Raw genomic sequence first — 18,456 nt, 5'->3', positions numbered from 1 at the left:
CAAGGAATTCTAGAGTTTGATGTGATTACAGCAACTTATTAATGACTTCACCCCAGCTGTTTTAAGATTCCTGCCTTTATTTATTCAGAAGAAAAGAATTTTTAATTACTTCCAAGTTTAAATTGGGAAATTTTCTTGTAAAAAGATACATCTGGGACCTTGCAGGCAGTCACAAAAAGTGCCTTCCACTGGTGTTATTTGAGAGGTTCTGAGCTGGTCTAGGCATTGAATGCCTTGATATGTCTATTTTCTCATGCTCTCTTCAAATTCGCTTTACCTAGGCCCAATTCTCCTCTTCTTTTACTTGCTCATGTAACAAATATTATTGAAGGCTTATCCGATGTCAGCCATTAATTCCTCCATAAACTAATTCAGTGCATATTTATTGAGCCTCTCGAGTATCAGGCCTTGGGAGGCATTGGGGATAGACAGCCACAAAACTAAAACAATCCCTGTCTCCAGAAGTTCATAGTTCAGTGAGGGCAAAATACATTAAATCAAAATGTATGAGTGAATGAGAATTGAAGGAATACATGGCATCAGTGTAAACCAGGTGAACAACCAACACAGTCTTGAGAAAGGGCACAGAAAAGAGAAGCACAGGGTGAAGAAGTGACATTTAAAGTGAAACCAGGGTGACTTGAAGAGTTCAGGCCCAGCCAAAGAGAGGAGAAAAAGAAAATACATTTTAGATACAGGGATGGGGGCAGAAGGGTCACCTTTCATTCTTTTATCTCTTCCTATCGATCTCTAGACTGTAAGAGAAAGACCATTTAAATACACTTAAATACACATGTAAGTTTGCTTTTAAAACTTCTCAAAATTATGAAGCTCAATTGAATGGAAAAATAAGAAATGAATTTTCAACAAAACTGATTTTAAGAAAATAGGTATAATTCTTTATCACGTTTTACAATTCAGTTCAAGAATTCAGTCTGTATTAAGATCATTTTAATTAACCATGGTATGTCCTTTGGCTTTAAAAACTATTCCAATCCAGAGTATATAAAAGTATTAAGCAAAGTCAATATGCAGAAGACTATCTTATCAATCAACTATGTAATACTATAACTCATACAAAATAGGAACTTTATGTAAAAAGATCAATTTTAAGTTACATATAATATTAAAACTATAAAAATTGCCGTCATAATCATTTAGTTGAATCCCTATATTTTACTGATGAGGAGATGATGGCTTAGAGCAGGCTGAATGACAACTTATTATCACACAGCTGGTAGCTAAGTCCAAATCAATGCTACCAAACCTGGTTTAATTCTAGTCTACCCAATGCATTTTAAAAAGAATAAGTTATCTTCTTAGAATTAAATAACTGAAGGCATAATCCACATACAAGCTTGATACTGTAATGTGGACTCTGTATCATCAGAACAGAACTGGAGCTCCTTTTGAGCCAGGTCTGTATTTCCATTGCCTGCCCTCCAAGATGTCCCTAAACACCACACAGACTAAGACAACTCCATGGAAACTAGAAGAATTGGGGAATTATTGTCCAATAACAAAACAGAGAGCCTGCTTGAGAAAGATTTAACCACGAGAGTTAAAAATCAATGCAATATCACTTGCTGTATCCTGTGAGTTATAAGGATGAATTAAATTTACTTCACATAGCTGCTGTGGGAAGCTCGTGAGTGCATTCTGGTGAAGCTCCAGCTTTTCAAGATGCTCCAAATGGCCACTTATACAGCATTTCTGGCTCAGGGCATCAATATCTCTGAGTTCATTTGCTGAAAGGTCTAATGATGTAATATATTCTCTCTCAGAAGCCAGGGAAGAAATGCTGTCTGAATGCCTCATATGGGACTGAAGTTTTGATGACCCTTTGTCAAAAACAAACAAACGATGGATTGTAAGCAAACGATTTTAATTCATGTGGTAAAAGTTTACTGAGCACCTATTAGTGTAAGGCTGTCTTCAAGGCACTGGAGATTCAATAGAAAATCAACCTACGGAGATTGTATCCCAGTGACAAAGACAGACAGTAAATTAACAAACAAACAAACAAAAACTGGAGAAGGAAATGAAGAGTGGCCTTTGCAGTGGTATTATTTAGATTTCAGAAAACTCATAAAAAGGTAAATATTCAATAATATTCATAAAAGGTAATTTTTAAAATTTATAACTATTTCATTTTTCTATAGCCTGTGGAATCATTAAGTGACTCACATATATAAAATTTATGTGAGATGAACTTGGCACCAAGAAATTTTAAGTAATCAGAGAAAATTTAACAAAACACTGTATTTTGCTCAAAATGTCTACTTACTTTTGATTACTTCCAAATACTTACTGAGTGAATCATCTGAAGAAAATATTTTTCTTTTTCGCCTCAGTAAGTCTTCATGATCAAAAATAGGCCCCTAATAAACAAATAATGATGTTTATAATAAAACTGCAATCAGATTTTTTTAGAAGAGAATCTTTTTTATATGGAAACAACTGTGAAATTTTAATGGAATAAATGGCATTTATAATCTTGGGGAAAATATAGTTATAACTAAAAACTAAGAGCCCCATCATGAAGATAAAAGAAAACATTTTAGTGTCAAAGTTACCTTAGAAAGCATCTACTCTTTCTCCTGTGCTTTAACTATAAGGAAACTTAAAGGCAGAAAGATTGAGTCAGAAAACTATATACATAGAATTTCTTTCACCAAACAAACTGCTTGTTCTAACTAAGCTACTTATATAAATTAGAACTGGGGTGTATAAACACTGTGGCCTAATTGAACCTGTACAGTTATAAGCATTCATTTTTCCTATCTTAAGATCCAGAATGAACATTAAAAAAAAACTCCCATATTTTAATACTAATTACAATCAAGATTAAAGCTTAGGTTAGCATACATCTTTCAAAGTGAAACTGAAAATACAGTGACTCCCAACTTTCCCAACTAGAATTGTCAAACTTCCCAGGTAAATATGCCATAGATCTTCCATAGTTGCTAAACAGACAAGGAATAATGGTTTCTAAAACTTAAATGATTCTCAATACACACACACACACACACACACACACACACAAATCACATGTTGATGAACATCATTATCATGCTTCTCTATTTTGATCATTGTTCTTCAGGCTCCTCTCTGATACCTTAGAAATCACCATCAGATTTCTAGTTAAAGTTGTCATGGGACACCATTAGGCAAAGACCTGGTAGTCTTTAGAAAAAGAACCTGAGCTCTATAGAAAAAATATACCTCAGTGGTAGAACACCTGCCAGAAGTGAGGCTCTTGGGTTCAATTCCCAGCATGGAAAAAAAAATGAAGGGTAAAACCATATTTAATTATACTCCAAAATTTCATATACAACTAAATATATTCAAAGTTTATACACTTAAAAAATCTACAAATGTGGGATTGGGGTTGTGGCTCAGTGGTAGAGTGCTCGCCTAGCACGTGGGAGGCACTGGATTCAAACCTAAGCACCATATATAAATGAAATAAAGACATTGTGTCCACCTACAACTAAAAACTAAGTATTTGAGAAAAATCTACAAATGTAAATTGAAAATAATTTATGTCTAATATATTTTATCATATACATATTTTTCATACATCAGGGAACTATACACTAATCACTTCTAGCTTTGTCACAAACTTTAGTTATCAATAGACTGTCACTAGCCAAACACAACATAATCTCAATTTAACTTACCAATGAATTAGAATGTCTTTGCAAATTTGGTGAGCAACGCTGCAACGGGACAGGATCACGGTAGAATTCTCCTACACTAATAGAATTTGATTTCTTTTTCACAAGAAATGAACCTTCACTTCCTAATGTGAAATGATAAAATAATATGAAAGTAAGTAAGAAAAGCTAACTCAATCATAAGAGTAAATGTATTTTCATTAATGGAAATCTCAGAATCAATTCCCTTTGCAATATCTTTAAACTGAAAATGATAAACTATGTTGGCTTTTCATTTTAAAAATTCAACCACATTTTTCTTCATCAATGAATATCTATTGAATGACTGTCACAGACTAGACGTTGAGCAAGTGCTGGATAATGATAAGTGGGAAAAAATTAATTCTTGCCTCAGAGAAGCTCAAAGCCCAGAAGGAATAAGACATGGAAATCTATGGGTACCCATACTATGCCAAATACATGTGTGGATAGGAAGCAGAGAAAGTTTCTACACAAATCTTACCAATGTTATTCTTTTCCAATTCTCTGAATTTTTCTTATGAATCTTTAAAAACTGGCTTTAAATACTGAAATCACACTTTAAATTATTTAACATTCATTAGTCCTGTTTATAACGCTACCTGAATCTCATATTTCATTGTTTCTCTTGTGGAATGACATTAAAATAAACAATGAGTTTAGCTGGCATTTACCTTTTAATTAATTTTTTTATTTCAGAATTGGTTATTGGGCTTAGGACTTTACGTATGCCAGGCAAAGACTCTACCACTGAACTACATCCCCAACCTATTTACAATAATTATTTTGTAAAATAAGAGATAAGAAATACTTTTTAAATTATGAATTTTCAAAAAAATAGAGATATAGAAATCATAGTCTCAGAAAGCATGTAATACAAAACATTGCTAAGAGAAATTTTAAGATAAATTAATAGAAATACATACTGCATGTATAAATGAAAAGATTCATATAAATGAAAAGATTTATATTAAGATATCAATTCTTCTAAATGTTTTTATAGATTTCATCTACATAAATAATTATTGTATTTTAATTCTATATTTTATGACATTATATAAGTACACATCATTTATGAATTAATTCTGTATTAAAATTTTATATACATTAATCCCAATAAAAACCTCAGCATAAAATTAATTGATTCAAGTTATATGTTGAAAAGCAAAAAGGCTAAAACAGCATGAACAATTTTGAAAAAAGAATACCAGCAAACTTATACTACCTGATTTTAAGAACTTCTATTAAAAAATAATCAAGACAATGAGGTATTGGCAAAAAGATAAAAATATAGGCCAATCACATGGAATAAATTATTCTTAAATAGAACCTTACTTATATGATCAATTAAGTTGAACAAGGTTACCATTAATTTAATGAGGAATTACAGTACTTTCAAAAAGTGATGTTGGAACACATAGATAGCTACACAGAAAAAAAAATGTAAACCTTCAATTGACATTCTCTTGATAACTAATGTCATTGTTATGTGTTAATCACAAATAAAAATCAATTTATAATGGTTTGTAGACCTACACATTTAAAGAACTAGGATGCTATCACTTCTAAAAAGAAATAGAGAAATTTTTTTTCAAAAATTCAGGCTAGGAAAATATGTCTTAAAAGAGAGAGAAAAAATTCAAACCATTAAAAAAACTTGAAACATACCTTGCAAAATTAAAATCTCTTCTCTTTGAAAAATACCATTAATAAAATAAGAGAAAAGATATGACATGGAGAAAATATTTGCAATACATACACCTGCTGTGACTTCTACCCAGAATACAAAATAACTCTTATAATATAGTAAGACAACAACCCAAGTAAAAGAAAAAAATTTAGGGATTTTTTACAAAAAAAAATATATGAGTAGCCAATAAGAACATGAAAATATCCTGAATATCATTGATCTTTGAGGCAATGAAAATGAAACCAAATGAGTTACCTCCTCTAGAATGGCTAAAATTAAATTAGCCGACAATATTAAGCATTAACCAGACAGTAGAACAACTAGAATTTTCATGTATTGGCGGTGAGGGTATAACATGATATGAACTCTGGAAAACAGTCAGACACAGAAGAGTACATGCTGTATGATTCTTTTATATGAAACTAGAAAAAAACATTAATGTAACCTACAATAACAGAAAGGAGAGAAGTGCTTGCCAAGAGTCAAGGTAGAAGGGTATTTTCCATGATAACATAGGAAGGATTTATTTTGGATGGCAGAAATGCTGCATAATTTGATAATAGTAATGATTACATGGATGTATAAGTTTCCAAAGCCCATGAAATATACACTTATAAGAATGCATTTTAATTTATATAAATAATATTCCAGGAAAACTGATTTACCAAAAAAATACTTGGACTTGATACATGATATTTTGGAAAAAATTTTGTTTTTTGTTTCCCCCAAATAACTTTATTTTATCACCCAAAGTTTTCAGTCATACAATGTTAACTTAAAAAAAAAAAAAACTTGCCCCATTTTTGCTAAATTGTATTTTATTAAATGTCAACCATAATTACTATCACTACATATTTGCTATGTCATCTTTTTAAAAGTTATGACAAGTAAACTATTAAAATATTAATATTGTTTTTAATTATTATAAAAGTTAAAAGTATTTTTTTTTACTCAGTGCTTCCTATTTTCCAAGCATGATATAAACACTTAACATAACTTTTGAATTCCTATGTATATCCACGGAAGGTTGATATCACTACCTTTAACAAAGTTAAGGAACTACAAAAAGATCTCATTAAGACCTTATCTCAAAATAAAAAATTAAAAAGCACTCCTTTAAAAAGAGAACATAGAATGTAGTTCCAGCCTAAGTCAATGTGAGTTGCCATTGGCTGATGGAAGTGCAAAAAGAGACACAACTTCCTGAGCCATTGCTTTAACTTAAATTAGGAGGTGAAACTGTTCTTGCTAATGAACACATTTTTATTCCAGTTTTTCCAGATAAGTTTGATCAGGTTTAAGTCTCTCTCAGTCAGAAATACCTTCACTGTCCAGATCATCACTTTGACCAAATACACTGTCCATAGAAGAATCCGGAATAAAAGTCCATTCATCGAATTTATCAAGTACATCTTCAGAAAAATTTCCAACACTGCCTGAAGCTGCTCCTTCTTCCACAGCACTTTTCGTCTGATATCTGAGCACCATTCTTGCTAGTATAGATCCTATATCTAAAAATAAAGAAATATACCAGTACCTTAGAAATCAACAATAAACATGTATATACATCTTACCAAACAAACATATCTTACCAAAGTTGCTTACATTTTCATTCTTTGGGGGGAATGGGGGGATTGGGATCAAACCTAGAGGCACTTTACCACTGAGATACATCCCCAGTGCTTTTTAATTTTTTTATTTTGAGACAAGGTATTACTAAGTTGCTTAGGGCCCTGCTAAGTTCCTCAGGCTGAGGCTGATCTTGGATGGAGAATCTCCTATTCTTCCTTCCAAAGTCACTTTAAAATGCATAGTAAAATTGAATGATTACCAGATGGCAAACTAATTTTTTTAAAAAATCATTTACCCAAAGCTTTGGTATATATAACAAAACTGAATCTGTATGAAACTAACTTGATCCAGGTAAGGGCCTGGGCTTTGAAGCCACATAAACCTGTGTTCAAATCTTAGGAATGCCATTTGCAAGTTATATAAGCTCTCTGAGTACCCATCTCCTCACCTGAAAAGCGAAGATGACAACATATTCAGGACAGGGTTATAGAAAAGATTAACTGAAATGATGCATGTAAATATTTAGCACAAAGTCTAGAATATAGAAGATACTGGATCAATGATAGAGCTTTTCATATAAATTTTGCTGAGTGATTCATTCTATCAGAAAATTTGATGGAATTTCAAAGTTAACATTCTTCTTGAAATTTCATTACATTTTCTATTATGCTCTATTATGAAAAATTAAGTTTGCAAAGCCCTCATTGCTCTACACATAGCCTAGAAGATTTCTTCAAATATTATTCTCTCATAGCTCACATTATATGTATGACATGTGACTCAATCAAGTAGTATCTGAAAATGCTTTAAAACTATGAATCCAAATGTTCCTTATTTAGACCAGCTGCCAATGAAATTGTGCCTATGCCCTCCAATCAATCAAATGACATGTTTATATTTTTCTAATTACATAAGAACTGTCAATGGTAAGAATTTCATAAGAACAAACAGAATACAGTGAAGGGTAACTCTCCATCCAGGACTACAGAATATAAGCAAGTTGTTCATGAGACCCAAGTGATGAAATATGGTACCTCATTATATTTCATTAATTTAAAAAGTCCCCAGAAGCAGCTAGGGATGCATTCATAAATTTTTCTTCTTGACACAGTGTCCCCATATTTACATATTGGTGACTCTCATACCTCAATTGAGTTTTCAGCAATATTAGTATGTTAAAAATGCTGTTCTGTGCCCCTTTTTTCTCACCTAATAATGCATTTCCTGTCAGACATTTAGGTTTGCCACATATTTTTCCCAATGATTGCAAAACATTCTACTTCATGAATCTATCATGAATTACTTTAATTATTTGAACAGTTCCTTCTGGTTCTGCTTAGGATTTTTTCACCTAACAGATTTTGCTCTGCTATTATAAACAATGTTTTAATGTTCATCCTTTTACGGGCTCACTTGTACACACTGAGAATCTCTGTTATGGATTCCTAATGGTATATTCCTGGGTCAAGAAAACATGTATCACCACATATATGTGTAATTTTATGTATCATTTAAAAAAATTTACAATGTGTGTGAACACTAAAAATAGCAATGTATATTGCCAACTATCCTCAAAAGAGGACAATTAAAGTTCTTGGCCAAGAGTGTGTAAATGCTTGTTTCCACTGATGGTTTACAATACCATGTATTAACAACTCTTTACTTTTGCCAATATTATAAATATTAAATGAATATTTATTATGTGCAAAGTACATGCTAAGGTTACAATAGCAAACAAATTTGACATTCATTCTGTGATGTTTATAATATAGATTGTAAAAAAAGAAAAACTATGATTATACAATGTGATAAGTACTGGTATAGGTGAGAATTAGGGTGCCATGGGAACATGCAGGAAGAGCTTCCCCAAGACTTCACAGGGTTGGAATATCTTGGTAAAAAAGTAACAAAGTTATTGAGGCAGGAAAAATGAAGAAAGTAGTTAAGGGAGGGAAGTAGAAAGAATAACATTGGAAAAAACCTTGATGGAGTATATGAAACATGTAAGAAAACAATAATTTTCCTATATACATATATGAATACAACCCAACTGGAACTTCCAGGCTCACTGGAAGGATTAGAGACCTTGGTATGTATAGGTACTAGTATGCATGGATGGCTACTTTCCTCTCAGCCCTTAGCCATGCCATGAAAGTGAGGGAAAAAGTCAAGAACCAGATTAGGCAGGATTGTGGTATTGGCAGTCAAATAAGTGCATTTGCATTGAATATGCAAATAAAAACATAAAGTACATGTGTGTTATTAGCAAGTTAGTCCCTAAGGTGGAGACATGGAGTTTGACAGCCATAGGGAGGAGGTGGGCATGGGAGGAAGTTAACAGAGGGGATGCTAGGAGCAAAAGCAGTAAAAAATATGCTTAGTGTGAATAAATGAGAGAGCTGAACAGGTGGAAGCATGATGAGTGGAAGAAAAGTGGTCAAAAATACACTATATATATATATATATATATATATATATATATATATATATATATACATATATATATATACACACACACACACATATACATATAATAGATTTCAACTTGAAAAGGTAAATAAAAATACATTCACCTGAAATATAAAGCATATATTAACTTGAAAAATACAAAGTATACATGCATGTTTCTTGCATATACATTTAAATGCATATGTATATATAAGTATATAAAAAGTACAGGGAAATGTCTCCATTTTATTTTCTTCCTTACAATTTTTCTGTATTTTCATATTTTTAATTGTGTATATATTACTTTTATTTTAAAAAAGAGAGAGACAATTTTTTTTTAAAAAAAAAAAGCAACCCCTTAGAAAACTCTCACTGTTTTTCCTTATTTTAATACAATTCACTAGATTAGATGAAGGGGAATGAAGGGAAAGGAGGGTGATAAAAACAGGAAAGACAGTGGAATTAATCTGACATAACTTTTCTATATACATATATGAATACACCACAGTGATCTCACCATCATGTATATCTGCAAGAATGGGGTCCTAATTAGAATAGGATATATCCTAATCCTATTGTAGAACTGCATCAAATCTATTTAGGAAAGAATTTGGATTAGAACTTTGTATAATCCTATTGTATAATTATATCAAAATGGATTTCACTGTCATGTATAACTAAAAAGAACCAACAAAAAATAAAATAAAATACATATTTAGTGTCTCATTAATAACATAATAACGTAAATATAGGTGCAAGGGACATATAATTCAGTGGTGGAGCACTTTGCCGAGCATGTGTGAGGCTCGAAGTTGAATCCTCAGTACCGAGTGGGAAAAAAAAACTACTAAAAATAAGAATTATACAAAATAATCTGAATACTTACTTGTTTCCTTCCTTAAATTAGATGTCTTATCTGGAAATAAAGGACCAAGCCAAGAAGGCTCAATTTTCCCTATACAGAAACCTCCAAGGCAAATGCTGTTGTTGGCCAGATCCAGAGCGAGCCTCCTGAGGAGCAAGCTGATGATCTGGCTGTCACCTTTCCCAATACTTATTGTCAGTGCTTTCCGCACATCTTGTTCTCGGGCTCCACTGTTCAGTAACAGTTCCACCAATTTGGGACTGCTCTCTTTCTCACATACCTATTAAAGGAAAAAAATAGTAAGTAGGAAAAACCTGTACTTCTTCCATTTGGGGAGATTAGTCTTAAATCAAAACAAAATAAAATAGGAAAAACTTATTCCTGAAATAGATGGGGAAATAAGATTAATGCCCCAAGTATCAGAGTAACATCAGTCAAATAAAATGCCACATTGGGGTTAGGGACAGTGAAGGAGATATCATTCTACTTGCTCTCCCCACCACGATTTGGTTAGTACGGTTCCAGGTCTCCATTCATGCATTTTCATGCCCATTATTAATCCCCCATGTTCTTCTGTACCAGTACATGAAATTACCAAATCCTCAGAAAGCCTAATATGATTAATTCCATCTTTGCTCTGAATAGTCCTTAATCATGCAAACTCTTGGTAAATGAAAACTACTCTTGGTTCCTTATTCTGCACCAGCACAAAATAAGGTAAACTCAATAAATTTGTCTATTATACATAATCAATAATTGATATTTGCTAGATACAAATAAATTGACAATTAAGATAAATTCTTTAATACATTTTAAATGCAACATGTTGTAATCCATGGAGGTAAAGATCTCCCCACTAGTTCTGAGAATCATCACATTCAGGGCCTCACAAACGCCAGGCAAGCACTCTACTGCTGAGCTATAACCCAGTCTTACAGACCTGATTTTGCTTTTAAAAGGGAAAATATAAACAAGTGCACAAAGTCTGAAAGAATATGAGAAGAGGAATAAAATAGTTATTTTTGTATAGAAAATTTTGGATAAATTGAGAGAAGAGTAGAGAGAATTTCTTTTAGGGAATGTAGTAAAATCTCACTTGGGTAATTTTTCATTATGTTGTTTCCCTAATGAGAAATTAGAAAGGCAACTTCTGGGTTTTTTTCAGTTCTTTGGTATCTCTAAGTAACATCAGTGCAATGATCTGTGTACAAAAGATGCTCAATAAAAGCATATTGAATTATTGAAGGGAATAATTTAATTAATGTAATAACAGAGAAACAACTATTTTCAATGTTGCTTGCTTAAAAGAAATTGGACTGTTTAAATAATCTGATTATTTATTTAGTTTTAATGCATAAACATAATGGCGCATGAAAATGAGTTACAAGTTCTGTTTCTTTTTGTGATGATTACTAATTAGCATGAACTTAATCTTACAGTTGACAAATTGATTTGAATCCATAGGCAAGTGTAAAATTAAATAAAGTAAGCCTTATAAAATAAGTTACCAGAAAACATAGTATCCTGCTGATTATTTAATAATGTGTATTAAATCACAACATAATTGCTTTGTTAGAAATATTATTAAATTTCTAGATATAGATCTAGTGCTATCTAAATGCTATTTTTTTGGAATGTTATTATGAACTCTAAAATTTATACAGCTAAGAAAAATCTGATATACTAGTAATGCATATTTATAAACCTTTGTTGAGTACATACATATGTAAAGAATGAAACAAAGATGAACAATATGCTTCTATTCCATATAACCCACAAAATGTACAGGAGGTGTACGTAGATTATGACAGACTTACAAAAGAAGTAAACATTAATTGTGCTTGAGGATTTGGTGATGAGAGGAAGGCTTTATTTAATAAAGAAAATTTGGATTAGAACTTGAAGGAAGAGAACAATCAGATATGTGTTTGCATGGTTTAGTAAGGGACAGGGAGAAGGAATGAAAAAACACAGCATTACACACTTCAAGGGTGACCGACAGCAAGGGATGTATGTGAATGACACTTCCAGGGGTATGCAGTGCACAGGCTGCATGGACACATGGTGAAGTTCTCAGAGGAAAACACTCTAGGCAGAGAAAGGGAAAACAAAGAGGTAATGGTTGAAAATTGATTGTAAAAAGAGAATTGTATGTTGTGTGAAAAATGTCTAGAGAACAAGTTGTATGGAGATGAATAGTAAGGGACACATTTGAAGTTGTTCATCCATAGGCTAAGGTAGATAGACAGGAAAAATGAAGAACTGACTGGACAACACTAATAGGACATTATAGAAAACAGTGTATAGGCTTCTCAGAAAACTGAAAATGGAACTCCTATGGGATCCAGTAATCCCAATATTGGATATACATCAAATCAGTATGTTGAAATCAGTATGTTGAAAAGACATTTGCATTTCTGTTTATTGCACCAGTATTTACAGATATGGAAACAATTTGGGTGCCTATCAACAGATGAATGGATGAAGAAAATACAGTATATGGGCACAATGGAAAAGACATTTCCATTACCACATTTATTGTATCACTATTCAACACAGCCAAGATGTGAATGAGTCTAGGTACTTATGAAAGGATAAAAAAAATGTATATAATATGTATACAATAGAATAGTATTCAGCCATAAAAAAACACTGAAACCCTGTCATTTGAGACAACATGAATGAGCCTGAAGAATATTATGTTAAGTTAAATAAAATTTAAAAAGAAAGTTAAGTGAAAGAAGCCAGGCACAAAAAGACAAAACATGTTCTCACTCATATGCAGAACCTTAAAAGGTTGATCTCTTAGTAGTTGAGTGCACAATGGTAGTTACCAGAGCTCTGAGTGGTTAATAGAGATGGAGGAGTTGTTGGTCAAGTATATATAATTACAATTATGTAGAACAAATATTATCTTAAAAGTCCATAATAGGCAAATATATACAGAAGTTAGTTAAGCAATTGCCTTGGACTAGGGATAGGAAGTAGCGGATAGGTGTAGAGGCAGAGAAATGAGAAATTACTACTAATGGTTGTGAAGTTCATTTTTGGGTAATAAAACTGCTCTAAAATTGATTGTCAGAATGGTTACACAACTCTGTGATCAGATTAAAAACCACTGGATTGTGCACTTTGTGTGTGTGAGTGTGTGTGTGTGTGTGTGTGTAAAAGAGAGAGAGAGAGAGAGAGAGAGAGAGAGAGAGAGACAGAGAGACAGAGAGACAGAGAGACAGAGAAAAAGAGAGAGAGTCTTACTATGTTGATCAGCATAGCCTCAAACTACTGGGTCAGATATCCTTCTGCCTTAGTCTCCCATGTAGTGGACTACAGATATGTTCCACCTCTCCAACTCAGACTGTATACTTTAAATAGAACTGTATGATACGTGAACTATATCTCAATAAATCAGTTTATTGTAAGACAAAGGAAAAAAGAACAGGAGGTTAAAAAAGAGACAGAGAGAGAGAGCTATCCAATGACAGGGCCAAATAATACAGAAAAGACAAAAGTGAGGCCTTGAATATTTACCTGACAAATTAAGGAAGTTGCTTCCTTTGCTTGATTAGCATCAGCTCCCAGCAGCAGCAGGCATTCAACCATGATACTATTATTCTGATCACATGCTCTCTCCAGCATCACACTTTTTAACTCATCATCCATAGCTAATTTTGCAAAGCATTTACAACAGAGGTTTAGAAACTAAAAAGAATGAAAATGAGGATTAGAGCCAGCTCCGTATGTAACACTAGGTTACAGGTGGAAAACGTGATACCTGTGGATCCTTTTGTTCCATGATATTGGAAGACATCTGATGGAATATTACTGAATCAAATGAATGATGCACCAGCAGCTTGGGAAAGGATACTGACAATTCAAATATCGCCAAGATCGTCTGAAATCCCTGAAGGTATGACCAAAAATAATAACATAAGCAATTATGGGAAAAAATGAATAAATAAAACAGAGAGCTTGTATATGATACTTAATATCTAATATGTTTGCTTAACTGAGTGGGTACATTTGCTGGGTCCTATTCCATGTTAAAAAACAATCCTGTACTCCTTGCTCTCTTGTTGCTGAGAAATACAGCAGGAACACAGAGAATAAATGGTAGCCAACCAACCATCCTCAAGCAAAGCAAGAAAAAAGGCTTATTCTCCATACACTTTGGCTGTTAAAAATCCCTGTCTGAAATGATACCTTCCAGATCAAAATCCAGACATGAACCAAGATCTGAACAGATGATTCAACAGGGTTATAGCTCCAAATAGGAAAATACAGTAATTTTTGTTTTTACTAGAGGATTGGAGATTAGCTTCTCTAAAGAGCCGAGAATTTTCCCAATTTGTGCTGTTCCTTATTTTTTTTTAATCCTAGAGATAAATGTTCACTGCTAGATTACATTAATGTTAAGTGTATTTGAGAAGGCATCCTGAAGTGTATATTTTATTTTACTGTTTTATTTTGTTAACAGGAGTGAACCCAGGACTTTGGACATGCTAGTCAAGTGCTCTACCACTGACCTATACCATTGGCCTTCCCTTTGCTTGCTTGCTTATTTATTTATCTATCTATCTATCTATCTATCTATCTATCTATCTATCATCTATTTATTTATTTATTGGTGCTAGACCTTGAACTCAGGTCTTGCACATGCTAGGAAAGCATTCTACCATGGAACTACACTCACAACCTCCCCTGCCCAAAAAAAATACACACACACACACTCACACACACACACAAACTTACTACAATACTACAACCAAGGCAGAAACTCTTAAAGAAACCATTTGTTTTACTAAGATTAAAAAATAACTTAAACAATTTATTTCTTTACTTTTAAAACTCCCCACATAGGAGGGGTCTTGTTGTCCAGGCTGGCTCTGAACTCCTAGATCCTCCTGTCTTAGCCTCTTGAGTAAACGGGACTACAGATACACACCATCATATCCAGGTAGTGATTTATTTCTTAACCTCTCCTGAACTAATCATAGAGCATCTTGAATTCTTTACAAAGACAGTTATTATATATCATGCTTTAAATTTTGCTTAATTAGAAATATTTTAAAATATTATTTTGTTCAGGGGAAAAAAATCAAGAAGTAAAATTACTAGAAATGAGAAGTCCACCACACAACACAGAGAGTGACAAACTGTAACAATGATAACTTGTGCTTATCTAAAATCTAAACAGAAAAAAAAATCAGCTAACTGTAATTTCTTTAGCACATTTTCATGGGAAAGACAAATGGCACACAAACAGTAATTTCAGAGATTTAATAATGAAACACTAGATCTTTAGAGAGTCAATCCAATTCTCTTCACCTTCCATAATTAAAATACTACAAAATGATAAATGGTTTTTAATTAACTAGAATACCCCATTAATGCAAGTGGGAATTGCATAAAATGCACTGAAAGTAAAATCTTCACAAGTTCCCAAATTTCCTTCCAGATAATGCACATACTTTAATCTGTACTTCAGCAACATCCTTAAATCGTTGTAAACTGGAAACCAGAATTTTTGCCAGCAGATGCCCAGTTCCACTTAAATTCTTCTTTGTAATCAAGCATCCTATAAGACTTAAACCCAGACACTGAATTTCTAGAATAAGAGAAAAACACAACAAAATTAGTTGTTTTAAACTCAAAACTGAAGAAAAAACTACAGATATCCAACCAAGAGCTAATGGCCTATAAAATTCAATTCAAAATCCTGTGTTCAAATGTACCGACCTTGGTCATCTGGATACATCTGCAGCGTGTGGAGTACTGAATCAATAGCACCTTCCAAGGATAATATCCCCAATGCATCAGGGAAATGTACTAAAGAAGAAATTACTTTTAAGCCACATTTCTGAATTCCAGGATTTCCAATGAACTGAAATCAAAAGGTGTTTAAGAATGTTAAAAATGAGATCTCAGTACTTATCTCCGTTAAAAACAGTTAAAGATTAATAAAATGTAAGTTAAGTCATCCAAATACAAATCAGTATCTTTAATTCTGCCCTCTATATTATTCATTATTTTTTGCATTAAGAGCTGGCATTGTAACATCGATCAAGTGCTTAGTGACATGGTTTGTGCATTCTTTTCATAGTAATCTCACAAAATTCATATGATATCATTACTAAATATATTTTGGAGAAAGGATGGTCTTGCCAATAAATGGTGCTGGGAAAATTTGGTCTATATCCAGAAGATTGAAACTTGACTCCAATCTTTCACCCTATATAAAAATCAATGTTGCGCGATTATTCCTACTATGAGACAGCAAACTGAGGGCTAGAGGTTTAGTCACACAGACTGCAAATTGCAAAAAACTAAAGCAAACGGAGGATGTTTGATCCCAAAGCTTATGCACTTACCCTGTAAAATGCACTGCTGCTATCTCACCATAGAAAACACTAACTGAGCATTTACTCCACTCCAAGAGCTTTACACACTTTATTTCCATTTATTCTCTTCAAGTGCCTCATGCAATAGGCTCATCAAACTTTAAAGCTTTGGGAACAGGCACTCAAGTCACATAGCTAGTGTCGGGTACAAATGTGTCTCCCTTAACAGCCCATGGATCTCAATCATAACATCTTCCAGCCTCTGTAATCTGGATTTGCTCCAGGTGATCTGACATCATTTATGCCTGGTCTAATAGTGCCACTTTTTTTCTGGGCTATCCTCATTGAGAAGAAACAGCTAACACATCGGTTGACAACCAGTCATGTCTCCCTTCTTTTGATGTCTGTGACATATATCTAAGCCTTGCACTGGTCATCTCTACTTTTCCCCCACAGAAACACTGCTCTCCAAGCTTCTACCATAATGTCAATGCCCACCTTATAGTTCTTCTTTCAAAACTTACAAGGTTATCCTTCTCAGATTTTAGCTTTCAAGTAGATAATGTTGTGTGTATACCAGTGTCATGGCATCTCTATCTCTAAGATCAGATTTCCTCCACCACAGGTCCAGGGGAGAGTTGAAATAGCTTCAAGTCAGACCTCCAGTTCTGTGTAGCCTCTCTAACCAAAATCTTCTGTCCTCTTACTTTTCTCACTCAGTACTCTCAAGGAGCAGATTTCTACCTGGTCTGGTCCTTCAATGCCCCTCAAGTGTCTTTATTCAACATCCTTTTTTTTTTTTTTTAAACAAGGGATGGGAAGAAGCATCAATCTCTCATCCTGAGTCCTTGTTCTCCACCCCTAACTGCTCAGATTAGATCTCATCTCCTGTACCATTTTAATAGGACACTCTTACCCCTGCCTCTTAGCAATTTGTTCCTGTTACTATTACCATCCTACTATCTTTCGCTGAGTAGTAAAAGTACATCAGCTTTGGAGATAGATTTGGGTTTAAATTCTATGAATCTGTGGACCATCAGGAAAGAGAGAGAGAGAGAAAGAGAAAAAGAGAGAGCAAACTAGATACAGTGACATATGCCTATCATCCCAGCTACTCAGGAGGCTGAGGCAAAAGAATTGCAAGTTCCAGAACACATTGGGCAACTTAGTGGGACCCCACTTCCAAACAAAAAAAATAAAGAAAAGGACTTGGGGATATAGGTTAGTGATAAGACACCCCTGGGTTCAATCCTAGTATCTCAGAAAAGTTTAAAAAAATTAAATTTTTAAAAAATGAAATAACCTTTATTCAGAAGTGGTAAGGGATTACTTAAGAAATATAAGGAAATTCAAAGTCATAAATGTGAAGTTGGAAACATGGTTTTGTGTATGTCTCAGTGTGCTAATCTCTAAAACAATCCCAATAACACAGTGCTATTACGAGGATAAAATGAGAAAACTCTATCCATGCAATAGACATTGAGTAATGACCACAGGTCAAGCCTTGGACAAAGCACTCTCCTCTAAACGACAGACTTAAAAGTTATGAGAGGGGCAGTTTCCCTTAATTAATCTTCCCTTTCATCAGGCTACCACTTTTTCTTCATTTCTGAACTTATTAATAGAAAAGTCTATACCGACTACCTTCACATTTCTCCTGCTCCTTAATTCCATATAATCAGCCTTGTCCTAACCACCCTGAATTAAAACCATTCAAGGAAAAAAAGTCCACTAACAACTTAATTGTAGCTTTCTCATCCCTTGATTTCCATGACACAGTACTCTTCCCTGGTTATCCTCAAACTTTAAAACCATTCATTTGTCTATCTCCTTTACAGTCTCTTC

At 33.4% G+C, this 18,456-nt stretch overlaps 1 protein-coding gene across 5 annotated transcripts in view; it reads right to left on the bottom strand.

The window, feature by feature from the left end:
* The window catches only part of LRRK2 (leucine rich repeat kinase 2), a 136,462-nt gene that overhangs the window by 75,892 nt on the left and 42,114 nt on the right, over positions 1–18,456 (bottom strand). For 4 of the 5 annotated variants that reach the window (XR_014024010.1, XR_014024011.1, XR_014024012.1 and 1 more), the window contains exons 15-23: positions 16,010–16,154; positions 15,742–15,878; positions 14,046–14,174; positions 13,802–13,972; positions 10,295–10,553; positions 6,711–6,899; positions 3,684–3,805; positions 2,312–2,381; positions 1,624–1,841 (exon numbers count right to left, since the gene is read on the bottom strand). Coding sequence is in view for 1 of the 5 variants with exons in the window: in XM_081309432.1 (XP_081165558.1) it covers positions 1,624–1,841; positions 2,312–2,381; positions 3,684–3,805; positions 6,711–6,899; positions 10,295–10,553; positions 13,802–13,972; positions 14,046–14,174; positions 15,742–15,878; positions 16,010–16,154 (1,440 nt within the window). In the remaining 4 variants the exon portion in view is untranslated. The remainder of the gene's footprint in view (positions 1–1,623; positions 1,842–2,311; positions 2,382–3,683; positions 3,806–6,710; positions 6,900–10,294; positions 10,554–13,801; positions 13,973–14,045; positions 14,175–15,741; positions 15,879–16,009; positions 16,155–18,456) is intronic. The other variant, XR_014024013.1, reaches the window with a different exon arrangement.

Source organism: Spermophilus citellus (genome assembly GCF_964194105.1).
Source record: "Spermophilus citellus genome assembly, chromosome: 10".
NCBI classification, from domain to species: Eukaryota; Metazoa; Chordata; class Mammalia; order Rodentia; family Sciuridae; genus Spermophilus; species Spermophilus citellus.
The sequence above is the reverse complement of the archived record's forward strand: the minus strand, read 5'-3'. Positions and strand labels throughout refer to the sequence as shown.